Genomic DNA, 23,423 nt, shown 5'->3' on the forward strand with positions numbered 1-23,423 from the left:
GCTGAAACTGGAGGAAGGATAGGGACAGGGCGCATATGGACAAAGGAGGATGGTGGAAAGAAGACCCTGCATAAAACAGAAGACAATGGGGCCAAAGCGAATAGAAAAACTAAATGCTCAGACAACAAAGGTAGAAAAAAGTATTTTATTCAGAATTTATTAATTGGAATATGTCAGCTTTTGGAAATGTGCATCTGCGATATTTTGCATGTAAGTTTCAATTTCTCTAGTATTGCTGCATGCCAAGTCTGACTTCTTGAGGTAACTTTCCAGTTCAGTATTTTGCCTTCATATTTTTTGATTTCTAGTTCCTTGTGTCATGTCTGTTGTGTCATGTGTTTTTCATGTGTGATCAAGGTGCAGTATTCTACTAGCGTGTAGTATTTGCAGCCCGTTTTGTTTGTTTGTTTTTCGCAAGATAATGTATTGGTGTTTTAGAACCCGGTGTAATTACAGTGCTGCCTTTCCACCATAAGGTTGTAGCTCGTCCTGTCCTTGGAATTAGTGCTGGGGAGGAAGAGGGAGTGCTGGTTAAGGAGGAAGGAAGGAAGGAAGGAAGGAAGGAAGGAAGGAAGGGAGAAAGAGCTGGTTTTTTTTGTGAATAACCATAATGAATATGTATGAGATATCTCATACATGTTCATTATGGTTATTCCCAAAAAAGCCAGCACTTTCTCCGTTCCTTCTGCCATATTAGCATATTCATTTGCATATACATATATGCAAATGAATATGCTAATATGCCCCACCCTATCCTTTGCCTCCTCCTCCTCCTCCTCCTCCCCCCCTCCCCCCAAAAAAAATGAAACAGTCAAACTACACCCATGGTTGTATTGCATACAGCTTTGCTGTTAGGAACTGACATACAGTTAAGAAATCTATTAAATGTTGCACATGGGAGTGTCAGAACCACTTGGATTTCTTGCTAAAAGTGCTTGTGATGTAGGACAGGATCTTCTATAAGACCATCTTTCAATAAATAAATAATGTATATCATATTAGAGTGAAACATTAGAAGATTACAACTCTCTGGCCAAGAGTTAGAAATCTTTACTCCTCATTGGCAGAGTATCATGTTGTCACTTCACTCTTCTCTTTGACAACCCAGCATCAGAGTTTTAAAGAGAATCAACAGTCCAGCATGTGGAAGAAGAAGGACTGTGGTTTTTCAATGTCGTCCAGCTGAAATATAATATAATGCAAAGTGTGGAAATGCTGTGTCATTAAAAAGGCAAGGGGCTGTGGTAAAGGCCTCGACCTGTGGTCTCCAGACTTTACCTAGTGCTCGAACCTGTGTCAGAATCATCACATTACCCAATATTTTCTTTCATAATTAAAACTGAATGCTAGTCCATGTAAGATTCAAAACTGGAATGAAGCAAAAATGTTCTTGCAGCTTTTCAACAAATTATCAAAGAAAACAACTCAATAGAAAAAAAGTCCAGGTACTTTCAAAAAAGAGGGAATATCCTTAGTATTTTAGAAATACCACAGGTTACAATGTATGCAGTAGGCAATAAAATTGAAATATTGTCCAACTGGTAGCAAAATCCTGTCCCAGATCCCTGGGTGGTCTGAATCTAAAGCTATCCCCCAGCAGTCTGCTGCTCAGCTCTAATTCTCCCTCTAGAGCAGTAGAATAATGTGATCACAGATAACATACCCATGCAGTGTTCCAAGGGGATATCGGTGTCTATCCGGATATCATCAATGGCAATCTCTCCCGAGTGGCCAGCTCCCCCGATGCCTTCGAATACAATCTACAAGTATAAAACCAGAAGATGAAATACATGAAATCTTCCTAGACTTGGCTTCTTTGGACCAAGAGCTTGAAGTGACAGGGATCATTCTAGCCCTGCATATGCTGAATGAAATGTAACCTCAGTGCTTGTCCAGTTTGATCGATTGAGCTGTGGCTTATTTTGTGCAAGCATGCTTGTTTGCAGTAGAAAAACAATGTAATTAATTTTTAACATAAAGTAACAGTGCCCCCTACTTGCGGCAAAATTTAAATTTGCAGTTGGTTGGATGATAGTCTTTCTGGCAGTGAGGTAAACAAATGACCAAGACTGGCTTTTCAGAAATAGTCCAATCAGAAGAAAAAGCACAAGTGATATACAGACTTGAGAAAATAACTAGAAAGCTTCCCCACCTCACCATTAGTCTTCATGCCCTATAATAGTGCCTACTATTCTAATCTTTATGCAAGCTTATTAAAACCTCAGGGAAGGCATTTCCTGTATGTTGTTCTTGTATATCATGAGATCAGCACATAGTAAGTATCTCCCACAAGTTTTTTGAAAGCTTGCATTACAGGCACAAAACAGCGGCAGGGACAAGTTCCAGCACCTTTTCCTGTTATGAGGTTCATACAGGCCAGATCAAAAGGCTCATCAGGTTGGAAATGGCCCATGGACACATCTCTGTCCTCTAGACCAACCAGTAAATTCGCCCCATAGTCCTCTTACCTTTTCACTGTGTAAAAATATCAATGTTCACCCAACTGGTAGACAGGGGTATCACAAACAAGAGACAAGGAGGAAGAGAGAGAGCGGGCTTGGTAATTATTTGCTCCATTCCAAATAAATTGCTCAGTTTTATTTTGTCTTGTTTTTCTAGAAGGTACTGAAACTGAGGAAGAGGTCCTCAAAGTTTTGTCACCTTACTGCAGAAAGGGCCTCATCCATGTGGCAGTTTGTGATTTTTTTTTCTCTATAAGGCCCTGTTTCTTTTCAAGTAGTTCTAAAAACATGACATGACTCAATGAGGTTGGCATGTGTTTTAGTTTGTGCAAATCATATCGGTAACCCAGATCGCTGAGAGAAATGTTTAACATATCTGCCTGCTCTGTTACTGATCTTTGCTTATTCAAGCTTGCTGTATTTTCCCTGTCAGTGTCTGGAAAGTGAATCCAGGAAGTGGCTGCCTTGCCAGTCAAATTGTAGCCTACTGCTGGTTTTGAGCTGTGGTTAGATGAACCGCCTGCTTTATCCATGTTGTCCCATGAGAGCAGACTGCTTGCTTTGATTCACCTTCCAACTTTGTCAACTACTGAAGTCCCCAATGCCAATATTGTAAGAGTCACTTAACACAAGTCATTAGTCACAGTTGCTGGTTTCCGTCACATGTAGCACACAACCAGAAATAGTCAGCAAACTGATTACACTTTCAGTTATGGTTTCAGCTACTCAGGAAACGACACATGAGAAAAACAATCAAATTGGGAAGCTATTTCATCAGTATTTTAAACCTGCCTTCAGCATAACACCCCTTTTAACAGAAAAAGGGTCCTTTTAATCTTTCTTTGAAAGAAGAGAGAATCTCCCTAAATAGAAACTCAGTGTTTAACAAAACTCCATATTTTTACAAATGTTATTTCTTAAACAACAATGGGGTCCTTTTATTGAGCTGTGGTAAAAAAATGGCCTTAGCGCAACCTTGTATGAGATTTTCCTGTGTACTAAAGCCATTTTTGCTGCAGCAGTAAAATGTCTGATTTTCCAATTTTTGTATTAATGGCCATGCACTGATGTTGCCATTAGTGCTCAAAGCCAAAAAAAAGGGGACACAGAACTTTCATAATGAATCAAACAGAAAGCAAAAAAAAAAGGGGTGGAAACTGAAATGTTCCAAAATAATCAGACAAAAAAGAAGTCCATGCTCCTAAAAAACTCTTTTATTCTTCAGTGAATGATCAAGCGGAGAGCCCTGAGGAAGGCTATATGCCGAAACACGGCCCATGTTGGATCATTATTGTACACGTCTATGTTGATTCAAGACTACACAACTGCTTGATCATTCACTGAAAAATAAGAGGTTTTTTTTTAGAATGGTCATTATTGTACATGCCTATGTTGAGCCAGGACTATACATCTGCTTGATCATTCACCTAAAAATAAAAGAGCCATTAATGCTCAGCCACTAAAAACAATTAGCGTGTGTCCACTTACCGACACTGCGCTAAACCTGTGCTGACCAGTTAGCATGTGGTAATGTAGCTGTGATAAGTAGCAGAGGAACACCCCTTTCCTCCTCCAGACACGAGACCCAAGAAAAATGTTAAAATATTTTTTAGCGCACGGTTATGCCGATTTGGAACTTACCGCAGGACGTCAGAGTGCGTCCCGTGGTATGCCATTTTTAGCAGCAGTAAGCATGTATTAGCACTTGCCGCAGCTTAGTAAAAGGGCCCCTATTTTACTGGAATTCATAAGAACAAGTTACATTGCTTGGCTATTCTGTAAAATAACATTACTGGTCCCAGCACAAGCACTACACAATAAACCTCGAGTACCACTTTCCTAACACAATGAGACATAATCTGAAGGCTTCATTCACTAACATGCATCAAGATGAATTTAGCACATGTTAAATAGCACAAGCTCCAATATCCTCAATGAGGCCTATTGACTAATTATGCACAACTCGAATGAACACATTAATGTGCATTAATGCAAGTTTGGTTAAAGCGCTTTAGTAAAAGAGGCCCTGAATTTTTTTTTTGCTCCATTTCTCATTAGAAAAATCTGTCACAATAGTTATCTTGGTGTCTTCTCTGAAGACATCTGAAATGGACCGAAGAAAGGCCTTTTTGCTGAGAAAGTTTTTACCGAAGTGTAAAAATGCATCCGAGGCCACGTTATACAGGATTCCTATTGATAGGTTTAAGATGAATAACAAAGAGAATACAATTTAGGTACCATAAAAGCATAAGTAAAGGTACCACTAAAGTGAGCTGTTGATGATGAGCGATAAAGGATGAAATAAGTATTGAAATTATTTTACTAGCAGGATCTTATATGTACCATACCTGGTATTCTAAATCATAGCTTGGCAACATGATTCGGCCTTCTTTCCAGTCATTTCCTTGGTCTTCTTGAACGACCCACAATAATTTCATTTCCAGGTCAGATACTCGTTGTACCTGCAGAGCTCCTCCATTGCCATCTAATCTTTGGTACTGGAATACCATGCACAGGGCACTCCTGGGAAAGTGGATCTTGGGGCTGATTATTCGGGCATGGTGCCCCTCTCTAATCCCATTGTTTGGCAGCCTTAAATAACTTTTATTGTCCCCTGAGAAATGAAAACACAAAGAAAATTACACACTCTGATTGGTTTTGAGTTCTATATTGTCTCATGTGTGTGTATACATTTATGACGTGTACACAAAAAGAATAAAGTTAGAATATCATCATGAAAACACTGCCCCTAAATAAGGAACAAATGAGGACCAGAGAAGGAATCTATCAAAGTAAATACTAGTGTTAATCTGAAAACGAATGCAGAAAAACAAATTATGTTATCATCAGCTGTGTCATAATTTGTTCCATGATCAGAAGCCTGATGGTTTATTTCCCTATACTTTTCAGAAGAAACCATTCAGAATGTAAAACATGGCAAGACAGTACCTACGATTGTCTCGTCATTGCCATTTGTTATTAAAGTATCAACACAACACAGTTTCACCTGATTTCTACCATGCTTTAATTTCCATGGAAGGGAGAGGAGATAGCTCTGGACAAGGAGGTTTAATAAGGGAGGAGACAGCATGACATCAAAAAGTTGAAGCCAGTTTTCACTATCAGCCACCATATTGGCTTTTCAGGATATCCACAATGAATATGCATGATCTTGATTTGCATACACTGCCTCTATTATATGCAGATCTTTCATGCATACTCCATTTTGGATATCCTGAAATCCTGACTGGCAAGGGATACCAGTGTCATAACGTATCCAAAGATCATAACTGGACATATCTTAATCCTTCCTCTCCCTCTATAAGTTCCCCCCCCAATGGTCTTTACCATACATGTACCTCAATATCACCTTATTCATACCGGAATCGGCTAACGCTGTTTACGGTACTAAGTAAGCCACATTGAGCCTGCAAAAAGGTGGGATACAAATGTAACAAATAAATAAATATTGGTGTACCCAAAACAAACCCCTTGAAAACTCCCCATACTCCCCCTCCCCTCCTAACAGAAAGAATGCAAAGCCAAGGAGGTTTAATAAAACAACATAACCCTCACAATTTTCCTATTGTTTTTCAATAGCTTCTGCAAATGTTTTGGGTCACTCAATATGGTGGCAAGCTTCAGCCCACATAATGGGCCAGATAGGCTCATGCCGCCTCCTGTTTTATTGGCTCTGGCAGCTGCATTGGTGCATCTGAGGCCTGCCCTGCTATTTTAAGCCTTGGAACATCACTGACCGTGCATTCTCACTTTGCAGGTAAGGGGATTGCACCATGCCATGTTATCACTGGGAGCTGGAGATGGACCCTTATACTCCCGAGAGTGATGCCAGTGTTGGGAGAGAAAGAGGCTCTAGCAGCTGCACCAGCATTTCTGAGGTCAAACCTGCTCTGCTACCTTAAGCTCTGGAACATCACTAGCCTTGCATTCTCATCATTGAGACAAAGAGAGGGTGCCCTTCCATGTCATCACTTGGTTGCTAGCTTCTTATATTCCCAAGAGTGCTGCAGTGTGGTCTTAGGGGCATGCCCAATTGGAAACACTCCTGTCGAGCCCCTTTGGAGCACTGGCAGAATGAAACAGAGTGGTACCAGACTCTTTTTGGAACTTGGTTGTGGAGTATATGGGGTCTTGGTTGGCAGCAGATATGGTTAAGAAGAAAAATAAATCTAAGATGGTATCAGCTTCTACTCCTGCTATCAAGAGACCTATTTACAGAGATTTGATTGCAAGTGCTCTTCAGCTGGGCTCTAAAAGGTTGCGGTCCTACACATGCCACTGTGTTTGCTGGCATTTATTAAGTTGGTAGCTTGTAACAGTGTTGCATTACTTTCAGCAATTAAGCAGTTTTATTGTGATAATGATTTTGTTACGATTTTGCCTGTGCATATTAGAAGTTAGGTGCACTGTGTTACAGAATATGCATAGGGGTCCTTTTACTAATGGCCTGTGGTAGTATAGGTGCGGATTTTGACATGCGCAGATCCATTTTTCAGCACGCCTGTAAAAAATGCCTTTTAAAAGTTTTGCTGGAAATGGACATGCCGCAAAATCAAAACTGGCGCACATCCATTTTGGGTCTCAAATCTTACCGCCAGCCATTGACTTAGTGGTAAGGTCTCACGCATTAACAGGGTGGTAATGACCTATGCTTGTAGAATGCCACTTGATGCGTATCTGCTACACGTGTCAGAAAATAAAATTTTCTGGACATGCGTCAAAATTAAATTATCGTAAGGGCCACGTAGTAGCTGGGTGGTGACTCCATTTTGGCGCACATTGGGCACGCAGAGGTACCTACGTGGCTTAGTAAAAGGGTCCCTTAGTGACTTGTGTGTGTAAATTGTAATTATTGCCAATTAGTGCTCATTATTACTTGTTAAGAGCTGTTAGCAACACTGATTAGCTTGTTAAGCCAAATAAGTTACACGAGTTCTTAAAGAATATGCTTAGATTATGGCACAGATTTCTAGGTGCACTATATAACTGGCTATATTGCATGATATAAATGGCTAGCCACAAATCAGTGCATTGCTGGCTACATTTAGCTGCTAAACAGGACCACCTAAATAGCAGTCCTATCCTTGGCTGCTATAAACTCAGCTGGTTAACGCTGAACATTAACTTAAACGATTAAGTTTAAACTGACCAAAAAAAACTCCGGATATTTAATACTGGTCACTGGAAATGGCCCGGCATTGAGTATCTGGGCTTAGCGCCAATCACGGGACTTAGCCAGCCTGCCTCCCATGGCCTGGATTCTGTTTATGATAGAGGAATTTTTATACTCAGCACCTATACAATTTTATGCAGATCTAGTGTGTGAAAGGTGAACTTTCATGAAATTGCAAAGGCAGCAGAATATGAAGCTATTTCATTTAAACTTCTAAATGAGGTCAGATGGCTATCTAGGCATTTTGCTGTAAGTGCTTTACAAGAATTATGACTTATTAGTATAATATTGCAACGAAGCAGTTGATGAAGACAATGAACTGGCACATAAATGCTGCCTTGACAAATTACATAAAACAGAAGGTCCATCAAGCCCAGTATCCTCTTTCCAACACTGACCAATCCAGGTCACAAGTATCTGGAAAAATCCCAAAACAGAAAAAACATTGCTGCTTATCCTTGAAATAAGCAGAGGATTTTCCCAAGTCCATCTTAATAATGGCTTATAGACTTTCTTTACCTTTTTAAAAACCCTGCTAAGCTGCTTTTACCACATTTTCTGACAACGAATTCCAGAGTTTAATTACACATTGAGCGAAGAAATATTTTCTCTGATTTGTTTTAAATTTACTACTTAGTAGTTTTCTTGCAATGCCCCCTATTCCTAGTATTTTTGGAAAAATTAAATAAGCAATTCATGTCTACCCATTTCACTACACTCATTATTTTATAGATCTCTATCATATCTCCCCTCTGCTGTCTCTTCTCCAAGCTAAAGAGCCCTAGCTGCTCTAGTCTTTCTTCATAGGGAAGTCTTCCCATCACCTTTATCATTTTCGTCACCCTTCTCTGTACCTTTTCTAACTCCGCTATATCTTTTTTGAGATGTGGTGACCAGAACTGCACACAGTATTCGAGATGCGGTCGCACCATGCCGCGTTACAAAGGAATTATAACTTCCTTATTTTTGTTTTCCATTCTTATTTCCTAATAATTCCTAACATTCTATTTGCTTTCTTAGCCACCGCTGCACACTGAGCAGAGGTTTTCAATGTATCATCAGTGATGACCAGGGCCGTGCTAACACGGTAAGCGAGGTAAGCATGGCAGGGGGGCGCTTCCCTCTGGGGGGCGCCGCCTCACCATGCTCACCTCGCTCGCCCTCCCGCAACATCCCTTTTCTTTTTTTTTCTTTTTAAATTTACCTCGTGGCGGTTCCGGCAGCGCAGCGTCAGGGAAGGAGGTGGCGCTCCCGACGTCTCTAGCCTTCCCTTCGCTGTGTTCCGCCTTCTTCTGACGTCAAGGATGACGTCAGAAGAAGGCGGAACACAGCGAAGGGAAGGCTAGACGTCGGGAGCGCCGCCTCCTTCCCTGACGCTGTGCTGCCGGAACCGCCACAAGGTAAATTTAAAAAGAAAAAAAAAGAAAAGGGATGTTGGGGGGAGAGAAGAGGGTGGGCAGTTGAACAATGGGAGCGGGAGGGCAGGGGAGAAACGAGAGCATGGATGCGAAGGGGGGGGGGAGAAGAGGACGGGCCAGGCTGGGACATGGGAGAGAGAGGAGCATGGATGCGAGGGGGGGTCATGGAAGGAGAGAGGGGAATTGCTGGATAGGGATTAATGGAGGGGGCAGGGGACAGAGGAGCATGGATGGGCTGGATTGGGAGGGCAGGGCTCAGGGAGAGAGGGGAATTGCTGGAAAGGGATGAATGGAGGGGGCAGGGGACAGAGGAGCATGGATGGGCATGGATTGGGAGGGCAGGGCTCAGGGAGAGAGGAGAAATTGCCGGACATAGAGGGGAGGGAAGAGAGATGAAGGAGATGAAATGAGGGAAAAGGAAGAGAGAAAAACTGCACATGGATGAAGAAAATAGGCAGAAGCTGAGGACCAGAAATGAAGAAGAAGGAGGAAAGGAAAGAAATAAATGGAAAGGAAGCCCTGGAAACGGAGTTAAGAGGACAGATTAGCAGCAGAATCAGATACTGGGCCAGCATGATCAGAAAAAGAAAGTCACCAGACAACAAAGGTAGAAAAAAAATCATTTTATTTTCATTTTAGTGTTTGGAATATGTCCACTTTGAGAATTTACATCTGCTATCTTATTTTGCAATGTATAGCAATTTCTTTCTAAGAATATTGCTGACAATTCCTGTCAGTGTGGCAAGTGGTGAGCAATCATTTTCACGGGGGGGGGGGGGGGGGGGCGGCGCCGCCGCCAACTGATAGTCTGCAGGGGGGGCGCCAACTGATAGGCTGCAGGGGGGCGCCACAGACCCCAGGCACGGCCCTGGTGATGACACCAAGATCCTTTCCCTGGTCGGTGACTCCTAATGTGGAATCTTGCATCACATAGCTATAGTTTGGGTTCCTCTTTCCCACATGCATCACTTTGCACTTGCTCACATTAAGGGCCTTGTTTACTAAGGTGTGTAAGCGTTTTTAGCACGTGCTAAAAATTAGTGCACGCTACCTGTGTAGAACCCTAGGAATATTATGAACATCTACACGGTTAGTACACGCTAATGCTTAGCGCGTGCTAAAAACGCTAATGTGTCTCTAGTGCAGCTTAGTAAACAGGGCCCTAAATGTCATCTGTCACTTAGATGCCCAGTCTCCCAGTCTCATATGGTCATCTTGCAATTTTTCACAATTCTCTTGTGATTTAACAACTCTGAATAACGTTAATGTAATTACCTCACTAGTTTTTTTTTATTATTATTTATTCTGGCACTTTGTTATACCACAGATCACATCAATCACTGGTTACTAAACAGTCAACAACAGTCAAACAATTCAAAAAAATTCTTTTATATTGGATGCTTGGTTGGTTGAATATAAAAAAAAGGGAGGAGATCAGAGAAGGAGTAAAACGTTAAGGGGGGGGGGGGGGTGAGGAAAGCATCTCTAGATCATTTATAAATATGCTAAAAAGCAGCGGTCCCAGCAGAGACCCCTGCGGAACCCCACTATTTACTCTTCTCCACTGAGAATTCTGACCATTTAACCCCTACTCTCTGTTTCATCAGCTTTTAATCCACAATAGGGCATTACTTCCTATCCAATGACTTGCTAATTTCCTCAGAAGTCTTTCATGAGGTACTTTGCCAAATGCCTTATGAAAATCCAGATACACAACATTGACCGGCTCACCTTTACCTACATGTTTTTTCACACCTTCAAAGAAATGTAGTAGATTGGTGAGGCAAAATATCCCTTGACTAAATCCATGCTGGCTTTGTCCTCATTAATCTATGCTTATGTATACACTCTGTAAATTTGTTCTCTATAATAGTCTCTACCTTATAATTTCCTGGATCACCTCTGGAACCCTTTTTAGCCCTTGGCCACACTCCAATCCTCCGGTACCATGCTTGATTTTTAAAGATAAATTACATATTACTAACAATAGCTCTGCAAGTTCATTTTTCAATTCTATCAGTACTCGGGGATATATACCATCTGGTCCAGATGATTTGCTACTCAATTTGTCAAATTGTCCCATTACATCTTCCAGGTTTACAGAGATTTGTTTCAATTTCTTTGAATCATCAGCATTGAATACCATTTCTGGCACTGGTATTTCTCCATATATTGATACTAAGTCACTACTATCGACAGCACACTTCTATTTTAATACAATTAAAGGGAAAAGGCCTCAGAGATCTGTGTTAATACAACACCCTACTGACCAGTCTGTGGTATGATAACTAAAGCAACACTCGTCAGACTTCAATCTTTCATCGGCCAGAAAAAAACCTTAAAAATCACTATTAAACCTTTAATTTTAACAATATATATTTTTTGTAAAAATAATTCAGTCCAAACACCATATAGCGCACTTATCTTTTTCCTGACGGGACCTGTTTCACCATCAGGCTTCCTCAGGGATCTGGCGCTTTAACTTTCCACTGCCACCCTTTTTTTAATACATGGAATATATTTGGTCTGGGCTTCCAGGATGGTATTTTTAAATAGCATCCATGCCTAATGTAAATTTTTGACCTCTGCAGCTGCTCCTCTAAGCTTTTTTTTTAACCATTCTCATTTTATCATAGTCTCCTTTTGGAAAGTTAAATGCTAACATATTGGATTTTCAGTGTGTTCTTACTCAAATCTGATCATGTTATGACCACTGTTATCAAGTGGCCGCAGTATCATTACCTCCTGCACCAGATCATGCTCTCCACTAAGGACTAGGTCTAGAATTGTTCTCCCTTCTTGTTGGTTCCTGAACTAGCTGCTCCATAAAGCAGTCCTTGATTTCATCAAGGAATTTAACCTCCCTAGCATGCCATGATCTTACATTTACCTAGTCAATATCAGGATAATTGAAATCACCTATTATTAGTTTATTACCCTCCCTAATTTCTGTTCTGTCTGTTTTATGTTCTAAATGGAAAGAAGAAGAAGGGACACCGTTTCCAACCAGTAATTTATAAGTACCCATTTTTTTCTGTATATTTTCTGCAGTACTGTCAATCAATCACCAATATGTCTTACAGGTTTTCTCAGCAACTGGCAGTCTCTATCTCTCTAGCAATTCAATCTCTTATTACACTGGTGGATTACCCCCTGCCTGAACACCTGCTGAGAGCTGAACATAAGATAGCAGTGAATATGATCCCAAACTGTGCACTGCATGTTTATTGAAGTGGTACATGACATCTGAAAATGGAAACATTTCTATTTTACACTCTTGTGGGATCTGAATAATTAAAACAAATATTCCATTTCAAAAAATACATGTCCAATATGTTTAATAAATTACCAACACTGTATAATAGCAAGTAATGCCCACAGGAAAATGTACCTGGAAATTCTTTTGCATATAACAACAAACTGGTCCTTAGAGAGAAATACGACTGTCTTCCCCATTAAGTGCCTTAATTTATGATTTGAAATTTGTTCTTTTTCTCTCCTTGATGTGGACTTTAGAAATGTCATATTTCTGGTTTGTTTTATTTCCATTTTTTTCTTATTCCAGTGTGACCAGAATGTTGCAGCTATTTCTATCTCTGTATTTGAGTATCACATTTGTTTGTAAAGAAATTCCATGGAAAGAGTGCATATGACTCTCAGGGATGAGGTGGTGAGAGTGCAATGTGACGAGATCCCTTTCTATTTACATAACAACCATGTCATAGATAAGAACAACCAACAATCACAATACCCAATCTATTATATGTATCATATATTTGGAAGTCAGGAATTCCAGTGTATGGAAAAAAAAGACCTCAGTGGACTCTTTAGTAGTATCACTTCAATGGATAACCTTTGGTATGTTAGCAGCATTATAAGTCAAAAAAATTCCATATATTGATTTCTTAATGTCCTATTAATGCTCACTTGTCAATATTGATATACAAAATCATTTACATTACTTGCACTCAAAAAAATACAAAATCTTGTATAAAACGTCATGCACTTAACTTTCAAAATATTTATGAAGTGTAGTTCCCAACCACTGAGTTCTCCTGAAGGCGTCAGCTGAATGGTTAGGAACATTCCATCACAACCTCCAATTCTTAGGGTATAATCCCGGAGGAGTGAGACTGATTAGGTTGCACCAGGGGCAGACTGACCATTCGGGCAACCGGTCACTGCCCGAGGGCCTAGAGGCTCTAGGGGGCCCAGAGGCTCTGCCCGGATGCCAGTCACACACTACAGCCCTCCCCGGTCCTACCTTAAAAAGCGCCGCTGGTGATCTAGTGGCCTCTGCGGGGTAGAACATGTTCTTTCCTGCCCGTTGTGCTGCCACTATTCCCCATGCACAGCACCACTATATTTTAAAAACAGCAGTTGAGACTCCCTGCGGAAACCTTGTGAGACTGTCGAGACCCACGAGACTACCATGGGAAGTCTTGGCTGCCATTTTGAAAACATGGCAGCACTGGCAGGTGGGGGAATAGCGGTAGTGCAGCAGGCAGGAAAGAACAAGCTCCCCCCCCCCCCCGCAGAGACCACCAGATCACCAGGGCCCTTCAGGTAGGACCAGGGCAGCGGGGGCATTGTCTGCAGCGGTAGGGGGAGCAGCAGCATGGAGGTAGGGGGTGTCAGGCAGCGGCCGGGCGGGGGGCCCAGACCACTCTCAGTCTGACTTTGGGTTGTGCCTTTCATGTAGCATTTCCCCCGAGGACTATTCGTGAAACAGGGCCCTTGTCGGGATTATTGTCAGGAGTATTGTGATTGTTGGATATTTTCTCTATCTGCATCCTTTTGTATTTGTACTTGGCATAGATAAGAACATACAAGATGATGGCAAATACCCAATTATCCTATCTAGTCTGTCAGTTATGCTGGTCCCCCTTCTTACAGAAATATCTCAGCTATCAGGCGCAAAAACCTCAGCACAAATACCCTCAGCAAGGTACTGGGGAAGAAACTAATATCCAGTGGTGTAGCTACGGGTGGACCTCGGCCCACCCATTCTTGGCTCAGGCTCACCTAAGACAATTCAGTAGTGGCTGCCTTGCTTCCCTCTCTCCCACATCCAGATCTGGCATCTGCCCCCATTCATTTGCCCACAGTCCGGCAACTCCCCCTTCTCTCTAAAACTCCCCCTTCACGGTCTACCTCATCACTTTCGCAGGCGGGGGCAGCGACGTGCATCTGTTGCCTGCACCAGCCCGCAGGCTTCCCTCTGCTATGGCTCACCCTCTCTGATGTCATTTCCAGTTTCCTCACTGGTGGGACATGGCAGAGGGAAGCCTGCGGGGCTGGCGCAAATTGCCAATGCTCGTCACTGCCACCCCCTTGAAGAAGCTGATGTACAGGGTGGGGGCAGAAAATTCCAGATTCTGGGGCAGAAGAGAAGGAGCAAGATGCAGGATAAAGGGAGGGTAGTTTGGGAAGGCCTATCCAAATTAGCTGTGGGTCCACCCAAAATAACAGGTCTGGCTACGCTACTACTACTACTACTATTTAGCATTTCTATAGCGCTACAAGGCATACGCAGCGCTGCACAAACATAGAAGAAAGACAGTCCCTGCTCAAAGAGCTTACAATCTAATAGACAAAAAAATAAAGTAAGCAAATCAAATCAATTATTGTGTACAGGAAGGAGGAGGGTAGGTGGAGACAGGTGGTTACAAATGGTTACAAGTCAAAAGCAATGTTAAAGAGGTGGGCTTTCAGTCTAGATTTAAAGGTGGCCAAGGAAGGGGCAAGACGTAGGGGCTCAGGAAGTTTATTCCAGGCATAGGGTGCAGTGAGACAGAAGGCGCGAAGTCTGGAGTTGGCAGTAGTGGAGAAGGGAACAGATAAGAAGGATTTATCCATGGAGTGGAGTGCACGTGAAGGGGTATAGGGAAGGACGAGTGGGGAGAGATACTGGGGAGCAGCAGAGTGAGTACATTTATAGGTTAGTAGAAGAAGTTTGAACAGGATGTGAAAACGGATAAGGAGCCAGTGAAGCGACTTGAGGAGAGGGGTAGTATGAGTAAAGCGACCCTGGCGGAAGACGAGACGGGCAGCAGAGTTTTGAACCGATTGGAGAGGGGAGAGGTGACTAAGTGGGAGAAGCAGATTGCAGTAGTCTAAACGAGAGGTGACAAGGGTGTGGATGAGGGTTTTGGTAGAGTGCTCGGAAAGAAAGGGGCGGATTTTACGGATGTTGTAAAGAAAGAAACGACAGGGCGATCTGCTGGATGTGAGCAGAGAGGGAGAGAGAAGAGTCAAAGATGACCCCAAGGTTTCGAGCCAAGGAGACAGGGAGAATGAGAGAGCCATCAACAGAAATAGAAAACGGGGGGAGTGGGGAGGTGGGTTTGGGGGGAAAAATGAGAAGTTCGGTTTTGGTCATGTTTAATTTCAGGTGACGTTGAGACATCCAGATAGCAATGTCAGACAAGCACGCTGAAACTTTGGTTTCGATGCAAGGTGAGATATCAGGGGTAGAAAGGTAGATTTGGGAGTCATCAGCATAGAGATGGTAGGAAAGGCCATGGGATGAGATTAATGAACCAAGGGAAGAAGTGTAGATAGAAAAGAGGAGGGGACCAAGAACAGAACCCTGAGGTATGCCGACAGGCAGAGGGATAGAAGTAGAAGAGGATCCACCAGAGTGAACACTAAAGGTGCGGAGGGAGAGGTAGGAAGAGAACCAGGAAAGGACAGAGCCTTGGAATCCAAGTGAGGACAGGATATCAAGGAGTATGCTGTGATCGACAGTGTCAAAAGCAGCGGAAAGATCAAGAAGAATGAGGATGGAATAGAGACCTCTGGATTTAGCCAGTAATAGGTCATTGGAGACTTTAGTAAGAGCAGTTTCGGTTGAGTGGAGAGGGCGAAAACCAGATTGTAGTGGGTCAAGAAGAGTCTAATGCAGAGGTTCTCAACCTAGTCCTCGGGACACACCTAGCCAGTCAGGTTTTTAGGATACCCACAATGAATATGCATGAGATAAATTTGCATACCATGGAGGTAGGGTATGCAAATCTATCTCATTTTGGGTATCCTGAAAACCTGACTGGCTAGGTGTGTCCCGAGGACTAGGTTGAGAACCTCTGCATTAGACTCTTCCCAGCGTAGCCAGACCTGTTATTTTGGGTGGACTGGGTTGACAGCCCCTGGTCTAATGCAAACGTTCTGAATAGAGGTGATTGGATTAATATGAGATAGAATTTGTAAAGGATATTTAGCCACAGCCACAAAGTCCTCTTAGTTCTAGAAGCAGTCACAAGAAAATTGGTTTCTTTGGACTGTAGCTCATGCCCTTTCAGAAGTAGCTCACAGTGAGTTATAGCGGGTATGTCCTTGTCCCAGAGGGCTTAGAATCTAAGGGACCTTTTTACTAAATGGTGTTAAGCCCTAACTTGTGTTTAGCACATGAAAGAAAGGCTTACACAAAATGTGTTAAAGCGTTTTGAGGTAATTTTCTAGTTTGCATGTGCTAATTGCATGTTATTTATTTGTTTACAAACATTTTTAGGAGATGGCATGTCATGAGCAGGGAATGGGGATGAGAATGTTACCCAGCTAGTGTGTTCACGTTAATATGTGCTAATGGAATAAGAGCATTTAGTGCTCCTGTGCTAATTATTTTTGCAAAACCCATGTACTAATGCATAAATTAGGGCAGCGCCCGGAAAAAAATATTTAAGAAGCCCTAAATACTGCCTTATTAAATCTGGGCTTAGAGCATGCTAAATCCATTAGTGCACCTTAGTAAAAGGACCCCTTTATCTTCCTGTGCCTCAACTGCCCACTTCAACTGTAAGCTCTTTGAGCAGGGACTCATCATATATTGCTTGAACTGTGGCCTGGTTTCAAACACAAAAATTACTTTGGTAAACAAGGACTGGAAAAGGAGAAACCTATTAGAAACCTATTTCTTAACAAATAACAGGTATCACAATAAAATGTCTCTTCACTGTGTTGAGTTTCTGTTTGGAAGAAAAAGTAAATGCACATCCAAATTATAATTGTAATGGAGTTAATTCTAGCAGCCTTACTTTTACCAGAGCTACATAACATTTGGTACATGCACCACTTCCATTGTACTCATAACATTCCAACCTTAATCAATACAAAATATCAGCCATTACATATTTTTCATGGAACAACAATTTGGAAGTACCTATTTCATTTCAACCAGTAACAAATGTAACAGAATCAAATTTAATTCAGCCCTTCTTCCAGAGTGGCCTTGAACTTCCTCCTTTAACCCTGTCACCTTGTTGGTGATGACATGGAGGGGCATTTTCAAACGGGGCCGGCCATCTCTAAGGGCATCCATCTCCGAGGACGGCGCCGCGAAGGGGCGGGGCCAACCGTATTTTCAAACGAGATGGCCAGCCATCTTTCATTTCGATAATACGGTTGGTGCCAGCCAAATGTCAGAGATGGCCGGGCTTCAGATGGCCGGCTTCGGTTTTTGCCAATAATGGAAACCGAGGCCGGCCATCTCAAACCCGGCCAAATCCAAGGCATTTGGTTGTGGGAGGAGCCAGCATTTGTTGTGCACTGGTCCCCCTGATATGCCAGGACACCAACCAGGCACCCTAGGGGCACTTCTAAAAATTAAAAAACAAAACAAAACATTAAAATAGCTCCTAGGTGCATAGCTTCCTTACCTTGTGTGCTGAGCCCCCCAAATCCCACTCCCCACAACTCTACACCATTACCATAGCCCTTATGGGTGAAGGGGGGCACTTACATGTGGGTACAGTGGGGTTTTTTGGGGGGGTCTGGAGCGCTCCCATTTACCACCACAAGTGTAACAGGTAAGGGGGGGGGGATGGGCCTGGGTCCACCTGCCTGAAGTGCACTGCACCCACTAAAAACTGCTCCAGGGACCTGCATACTGCTGTCAGGGAGCTGGGTATGACATTGGAGGCTGGCTTAGAGGCTGGCAAAAGAAGTTTTTAAAGTTGTTTTTTTAGGGTGGGAGGGGATTAGTGACCACTGGGGGAGTCAGGGGAGGTCATCCCCGATTTCCTCCGGTGGTCATCTGGTCAGTTTGGGCACCTTTTTTGGGACTTGGACCCGAAAAAAAAGGGACCAAGTAAAGTCCGCCAAATGCTCGTCAGGGCCGACTTTCTTTTTTCCATTATCAGGTGAAACTGGCTATCTCGTACCACGCCCCCGTCCCGCCCTGTCCCGCCTTGTGTACCCTGCCAACACGCCCCCTTGAAGTTTGGTTGGCTCTGCGACGGACTGCAGTTGAGGCCAGCAAAAATCGGCTTTCGATTATGCCGATTTCGCCGGCCTTGAGAGATGACTGGCCATCTCCCGATTTGTGTTGGAAGATGGCCGGCCTTCTCTTTCGAAAATAAGCTGGATAGTGGCCCTGTCAGACCAGAATGTGTATTAATGTTTCCAAACTGAACAAATTCCCACAAGATCTGTGGTGTCACCTGAGCTCACTTCTACCCGTATTGCACACAAGTAGACCGCACTCCAATTATTTTCTTTTAAAATCCCTTCCCCCAAACTGATGGCCACCTGGAATAATACTCTTTCTTTTCCACAGCTGGGTCCCCTCCCCCCCCAAATTATTAGGAAACCCTAAACCTAAGAACCCATGCCCACAGAACCACTGCATACCCACCCAAACAACCCCCACTCCCCAGCACCCATAGCTGTATAAATTAGGGACGAAAGGAGCAGGCAAAACAATCTGAAAAACAGTCCAAACCTCCCACCTTTTCACAAACCACCTGGTTCTTTCTGTGGTACTCCCCACAGCCCTTCTACCATCTAAACTTGCCAAAAAACATAACATTCCTTTTCCTCAGAGATCTGTTTCTCTGCCTTACCCTAAATCAATCACCTAGCCTTCACTATTCCACCAATCCCATTCCTCCTTCACCTAGCAAGCCACCTTTTCTCCTACAGTGTCATTGATTATAACACTTTATGAACCTCTTATTTTTTCTTCACCCCCTTCCATTAACCACCCCTCCTGTCCACTAAGAAGCCTCCCACCCAGGGGTGGACTGACAATGATCTGGGCCCCTGGGCAATACTACTACTACTACTTATCATTTCTATAGCGCTACTAGACGTACGCAGCACTGTACACTTAAACATGAAGAGACAGTCCCTGCTTGACAGAGCTTACAATCTAATTAGGACATACAAACAGGACAAATAATGAGATAAGAGAATTACTAAGGTGGGGATGATAAAATAAGGGTACTGAACAAGTGAGTAATGGTTAGGAGTTAAAAGTAGCATCAAAAAGGTGGGTTTTTAGCCTAGATTTGAAGATGGCCAGAGATGGAGCTTGACGTACCGGCTCAGGAAATCTATTCCAGGCATATGGTGCAGCAAGATAAAAGGAACGGAGTCTGGAGTTAGCGGTGGAGGAGAAGGGTGCAGATAAGAGAGATTTACCCAGTGAGTTCCCAGGGAGGAGTGTAGGGAGAGATAAGAGTGGAGAGGTACTGAGGAGATGCAGAGTGAATGCACTTGTAATTTAATAAGAGGACTTTGAACTATATGCGGAAATGGATAGGGAGCCAGTGAAGTGACTTGAGGAGAGGGCTAATATGAGCATAGCGACACTGGCAGAATATAAGTCGTGCAGCAGAATTTTGAACAGATTGAAGAGGAGCGAGATGGCTAAGTGGGCACTAAAGGTCATGGGCCCTTAACCACCTATCAAAGTAATTAAACTAGATGGAGGCTAGGGGAGAGTGGGCCCTCTGGGCCCTCAGGCACTACCCTATTGTTCCAATGGTCAGTCCACCCCTGCTTCCACCCCACCCCAATCCTTACACCTGTATACAAGCCTCTCCCCTGTACGCGGCTCAGCCAGTGTTATTGGTCCCCAACAAAACAGTGGGCCATCCATAGCTACAATTCAAGAACTGTCACCAGAATACCGTATAAAAACAACTGTCCATCTGATGAGCCTAATAAAGTAACTAATAAGGCTCAAACAACGGGAAAACAGCACACCTCAACACTTGAACCAGAAAATATTGTTCCTGGGAGAATAAAGATATTCTAACCTTTCTGTAAGTACAAGCAGACATTCCATGGTATACGTCTGCTTTATAACAGTTCAACCACAACATGCCATTATCTCACTCAGCAAATGCCACTCCCTGTGGATTATGTCATTCAAGTTTTACATTTGCAGTCTTTAAATGCATAAAAAGTCGTGCCTGCTTCTTAAAAATTCAATAGCTTTCCAATTGTTAGAACTGTTTTAAAAGGCAGCAACTGTGCCCACTTTCAGACTGATAGCGTTCCAACACCTTTGAACCTGATTAGAGGATTTTGCCATGCTTCTCATCTAAGCACAGCCGTTTTCTTTTGGCCTGAACTGGTTGCGCTGTGGGGTTTTTTTGTCAGAAGACCACCCGGCAAAAAAGAAGACATTCTTTATCCTCTCTTGACTTGGAGTCTAGCAGTGAGTTTTATACTGGAAGGAAAATCCAGGAAGGGGGGGGGGGGGGGGTTGAAAATCATTTGAGGAATGAAGGAGCTGAAAGAGAACAATAAAGCTATTCTCTTTTCTGTCAGGAGGTTATATGGTAACAGATTTGTTTTCAGCATGAGATATTTCATTTCTAAAAATAGCAAAACTATCTTATTGCTTCCCTTAGTATTTCCACTCCTTTTTTTTCTTAAAACTTCTAATAAAGTTGCACTAACAGTTTTTTTTTTTAATTTAAATGGAGAGATACACACACATGCCCACGCACACACATTTTAATAGCCCCTATAAACATTTTTTTCCTGTGCATTAGTGAAGTGCATGATATACTCACAAATCCAAGCTCATATCCAACCACCTCATAAACCACAAGGCGTAACTAATCCACTGGCAAGGCCAAGATGCAGAATCCCAGGGCCAGCAGTACAGATGACAGTGAGCATTTCAGGTGATAAGAGGCAGACAGCAGGGATTAGGGGAGAATTGAAGAGCCCAGCTCTGCCGAGTGCTGCAATCAGTGCTAAGCTTGGCACACAACAATGCTACTAACAAAACTTGGATGACTTTTGAAACCTACCTAAAAAAAATGGGAAATATTTTTCCAAAACTAACAATAGATTACAGAGAGAAAAACAGTGATGGAATTCAAAAAGGGTGATGAACACAGCGAATCCCTTATTAGAAAATGGATGTACAAAAAAAAAAAAAACCTTAAATGACTGCATGTGTATTGATGTGTTGAGTGGTGCTTAGAAGGCAACTCTGGATGTGAATAACTAAGGCCAGTGCTGGGCAGACTTCTATGGTCTGTGTTCCTAATATGGCAAGACAGTTTAGGATGGATTGGAGAGGGCTTTGATGGCAACTTCAGTAGTTGGAATGTTAGGATAATGCTGGGTGGGCTTCTATGGCCTCGTTTCATATAAGACAAAATGGATTGGGATAGGCTGGAATGGGCTTCAATGGCAACTCCAGTAGTTGGAACATGAGAACACTACGGGATAGACTTCTATGGTGTCTGTCCCAGAAATGCCAAAGAAAGACCAAGATCAAGTATTTTATACCACATTCATTGTTGGTTTAATCATGAATTGATAATGAGTGTGACTGTTAAGCAGACTGGATGGACCGTTCAGGTTTCTATCTGCTATCATCTACTATGTTACTGTGCCCATGACCTGAGTTCAAATCCCACACAAGGATTTCTGTCAGGTAGCTGGCCTCTAGCTGGCCAGCCCAACCATCAATCCATATTCAGTTGATAAATGAGTACCTGGCCTTAGTCAGGGGGTAAAGATGACTGGTGAAGGCAATGACAAAACCACCCTGCTGATGGTCTGCCAAGAAGCCATCAAAGAAATGGTGGCTTTCAAAAGTTTGCCAGCCAAAGCACCATCATGTGGCAGCGGGGGGGGGGGGGGGGGGGGGCTGCAGCAGGAAAGTTCCCCCCCCCCCCCCCACTTTGGGCTCTGGCCCTCCCCAGTCAAGGTCTGGCTATGCCCCTGGCATAGACATGTATATACCCAGTTACCCTAGTATTCTGTAAAGGAAGGTAGACACCTAGAACAGGTGCCACATAGGTGCCCTCCAACAGCCTAAATAAGTGCATCTTCCCCTGGCTGTTGCCAAATGATTGATCATTGGAATTGCCTCCTGAAGAGGCTGTAAACATGACCCACAATATCTCTAGCCCTGGATGGCCAGGGAAGCAGAGCACTGGCCTGGGAATCAAACAGAGATTCTTCATACAGCAGCACATAGCATTGCCACTAAAACATCAGGCCAACCCTGTATATGTATTTTAAGATGGTCATCACTAAAAGGCCAAGTCTATAAGTTGATGCCATTTGTGCACATAAGTTATAGAATAATAGCACTTATGCATGTGATTGGTGCCACTAATTGGCAATTCCCAAACAGAGAAGTAGCAAGACTAGAATCTTTGAAGTCTCTAGTTTTGGAGAACTCTGTCTTGGGTGAGAAAATAAAGAAGTACTGTGCTAATTCAGTAGCTCATGGGGGATGTACTTTACCATAGCATTACATCACGGCTGAAATTGGGATTACTCTTCTGCTGTATTCTGTCTTTAAATTTAGATATGATTTCTACTGCAAGACTTATAAGAAGCCTTATTGACTTATAAGTGCATTCACTCTGCAGCTCCTCAGTACTTCTCCACTCTCATCTCTCCCTACATTCCTCCCCGGGAACTCCGTTCACTGGGTAAATCTCTCTTTTCTACATCCTTCTTCTCCACCGCTAACTCCAGACTCCGTTCCTTTTATCTTGCTGCACCATATGCCTGGAATAGACTTCCTGAGCTGGTACGTCAAGCTCCATCTCTGGTCGTCTTCAAATCCAAGCTAAAAGCCCACCTTTTTGATGCTGCTTTTAACTCCTAACCCTTATTCACTTGTTCAGAACCCTTATTTTATCGTCCTCACTTTAATATTCCCTTATCTCTTATTTGTCCTGTTTATCTGTCCTAATTAGATTGTAAGCTCTGTCGAGCAGGGACTGTCTCTTCATGTTCAAGTGTACATTGCTGCGACGTCTAGTAGCGCTATAGAAATGATAAGTAGTAGTAGAAATTATGTGTGTTCTATATCATATGCACCCACATCACTTAGCACCTAAGTGCGAGGGGCCATAAATATGGGTGGAGTATGGAAAAGTCATGGGTGTGTCTCTGGAATGCGTATGTAGCTTATAGAATAGTTTCACACACTTTAGGGCAAAATTAAGTGCCAACAGTTACAACTGCTGTTGACTTTAGCCTAACTTTAGGCATGCCAATGTTGACTTATGTTAGTATTCTGTAATGGAATCTTGGTGCCAAGAAGCCATTATGGGATTAGCACTAAGCGCATGGCATTAG

General features: G+C 42.9%; 1 protein-coding gene across 1 annotated transcript in view; it reads right to left on the reverse strand.

The window, feature by feature from the left end:
• NRP2 (neuropilin 2) overlaps positions 1–23,423 on the reverse strand; it is a 343,921-nt gene that overhangs the window by 81,429 nt on the left and 239,069 nt on the right. The window contains 2 exon segments of the mRNA XM_030210069.1: positions 1,664–1,760; positions 4,811–5,076. Coding sequence (XP_030065929.1) covers positions 1,664–1,760; positions 4,811–5,076 — 363 coding nt within the window.

Source organism: Microcaecilia unicolor, chromosome 7 (assembly GCF_901765095.1).
Source record: "Microcaecilia unicolor chromosome 7, aMicUni1.1, whole genome shotgun sequence".
NCBI classification, from domain to species: Eukaryota; Metazoa; Chordata; class Amphibia; order Gymnophiona; family Siphonopidae; genus Microcaecilia; species Microcaecilia unicolor.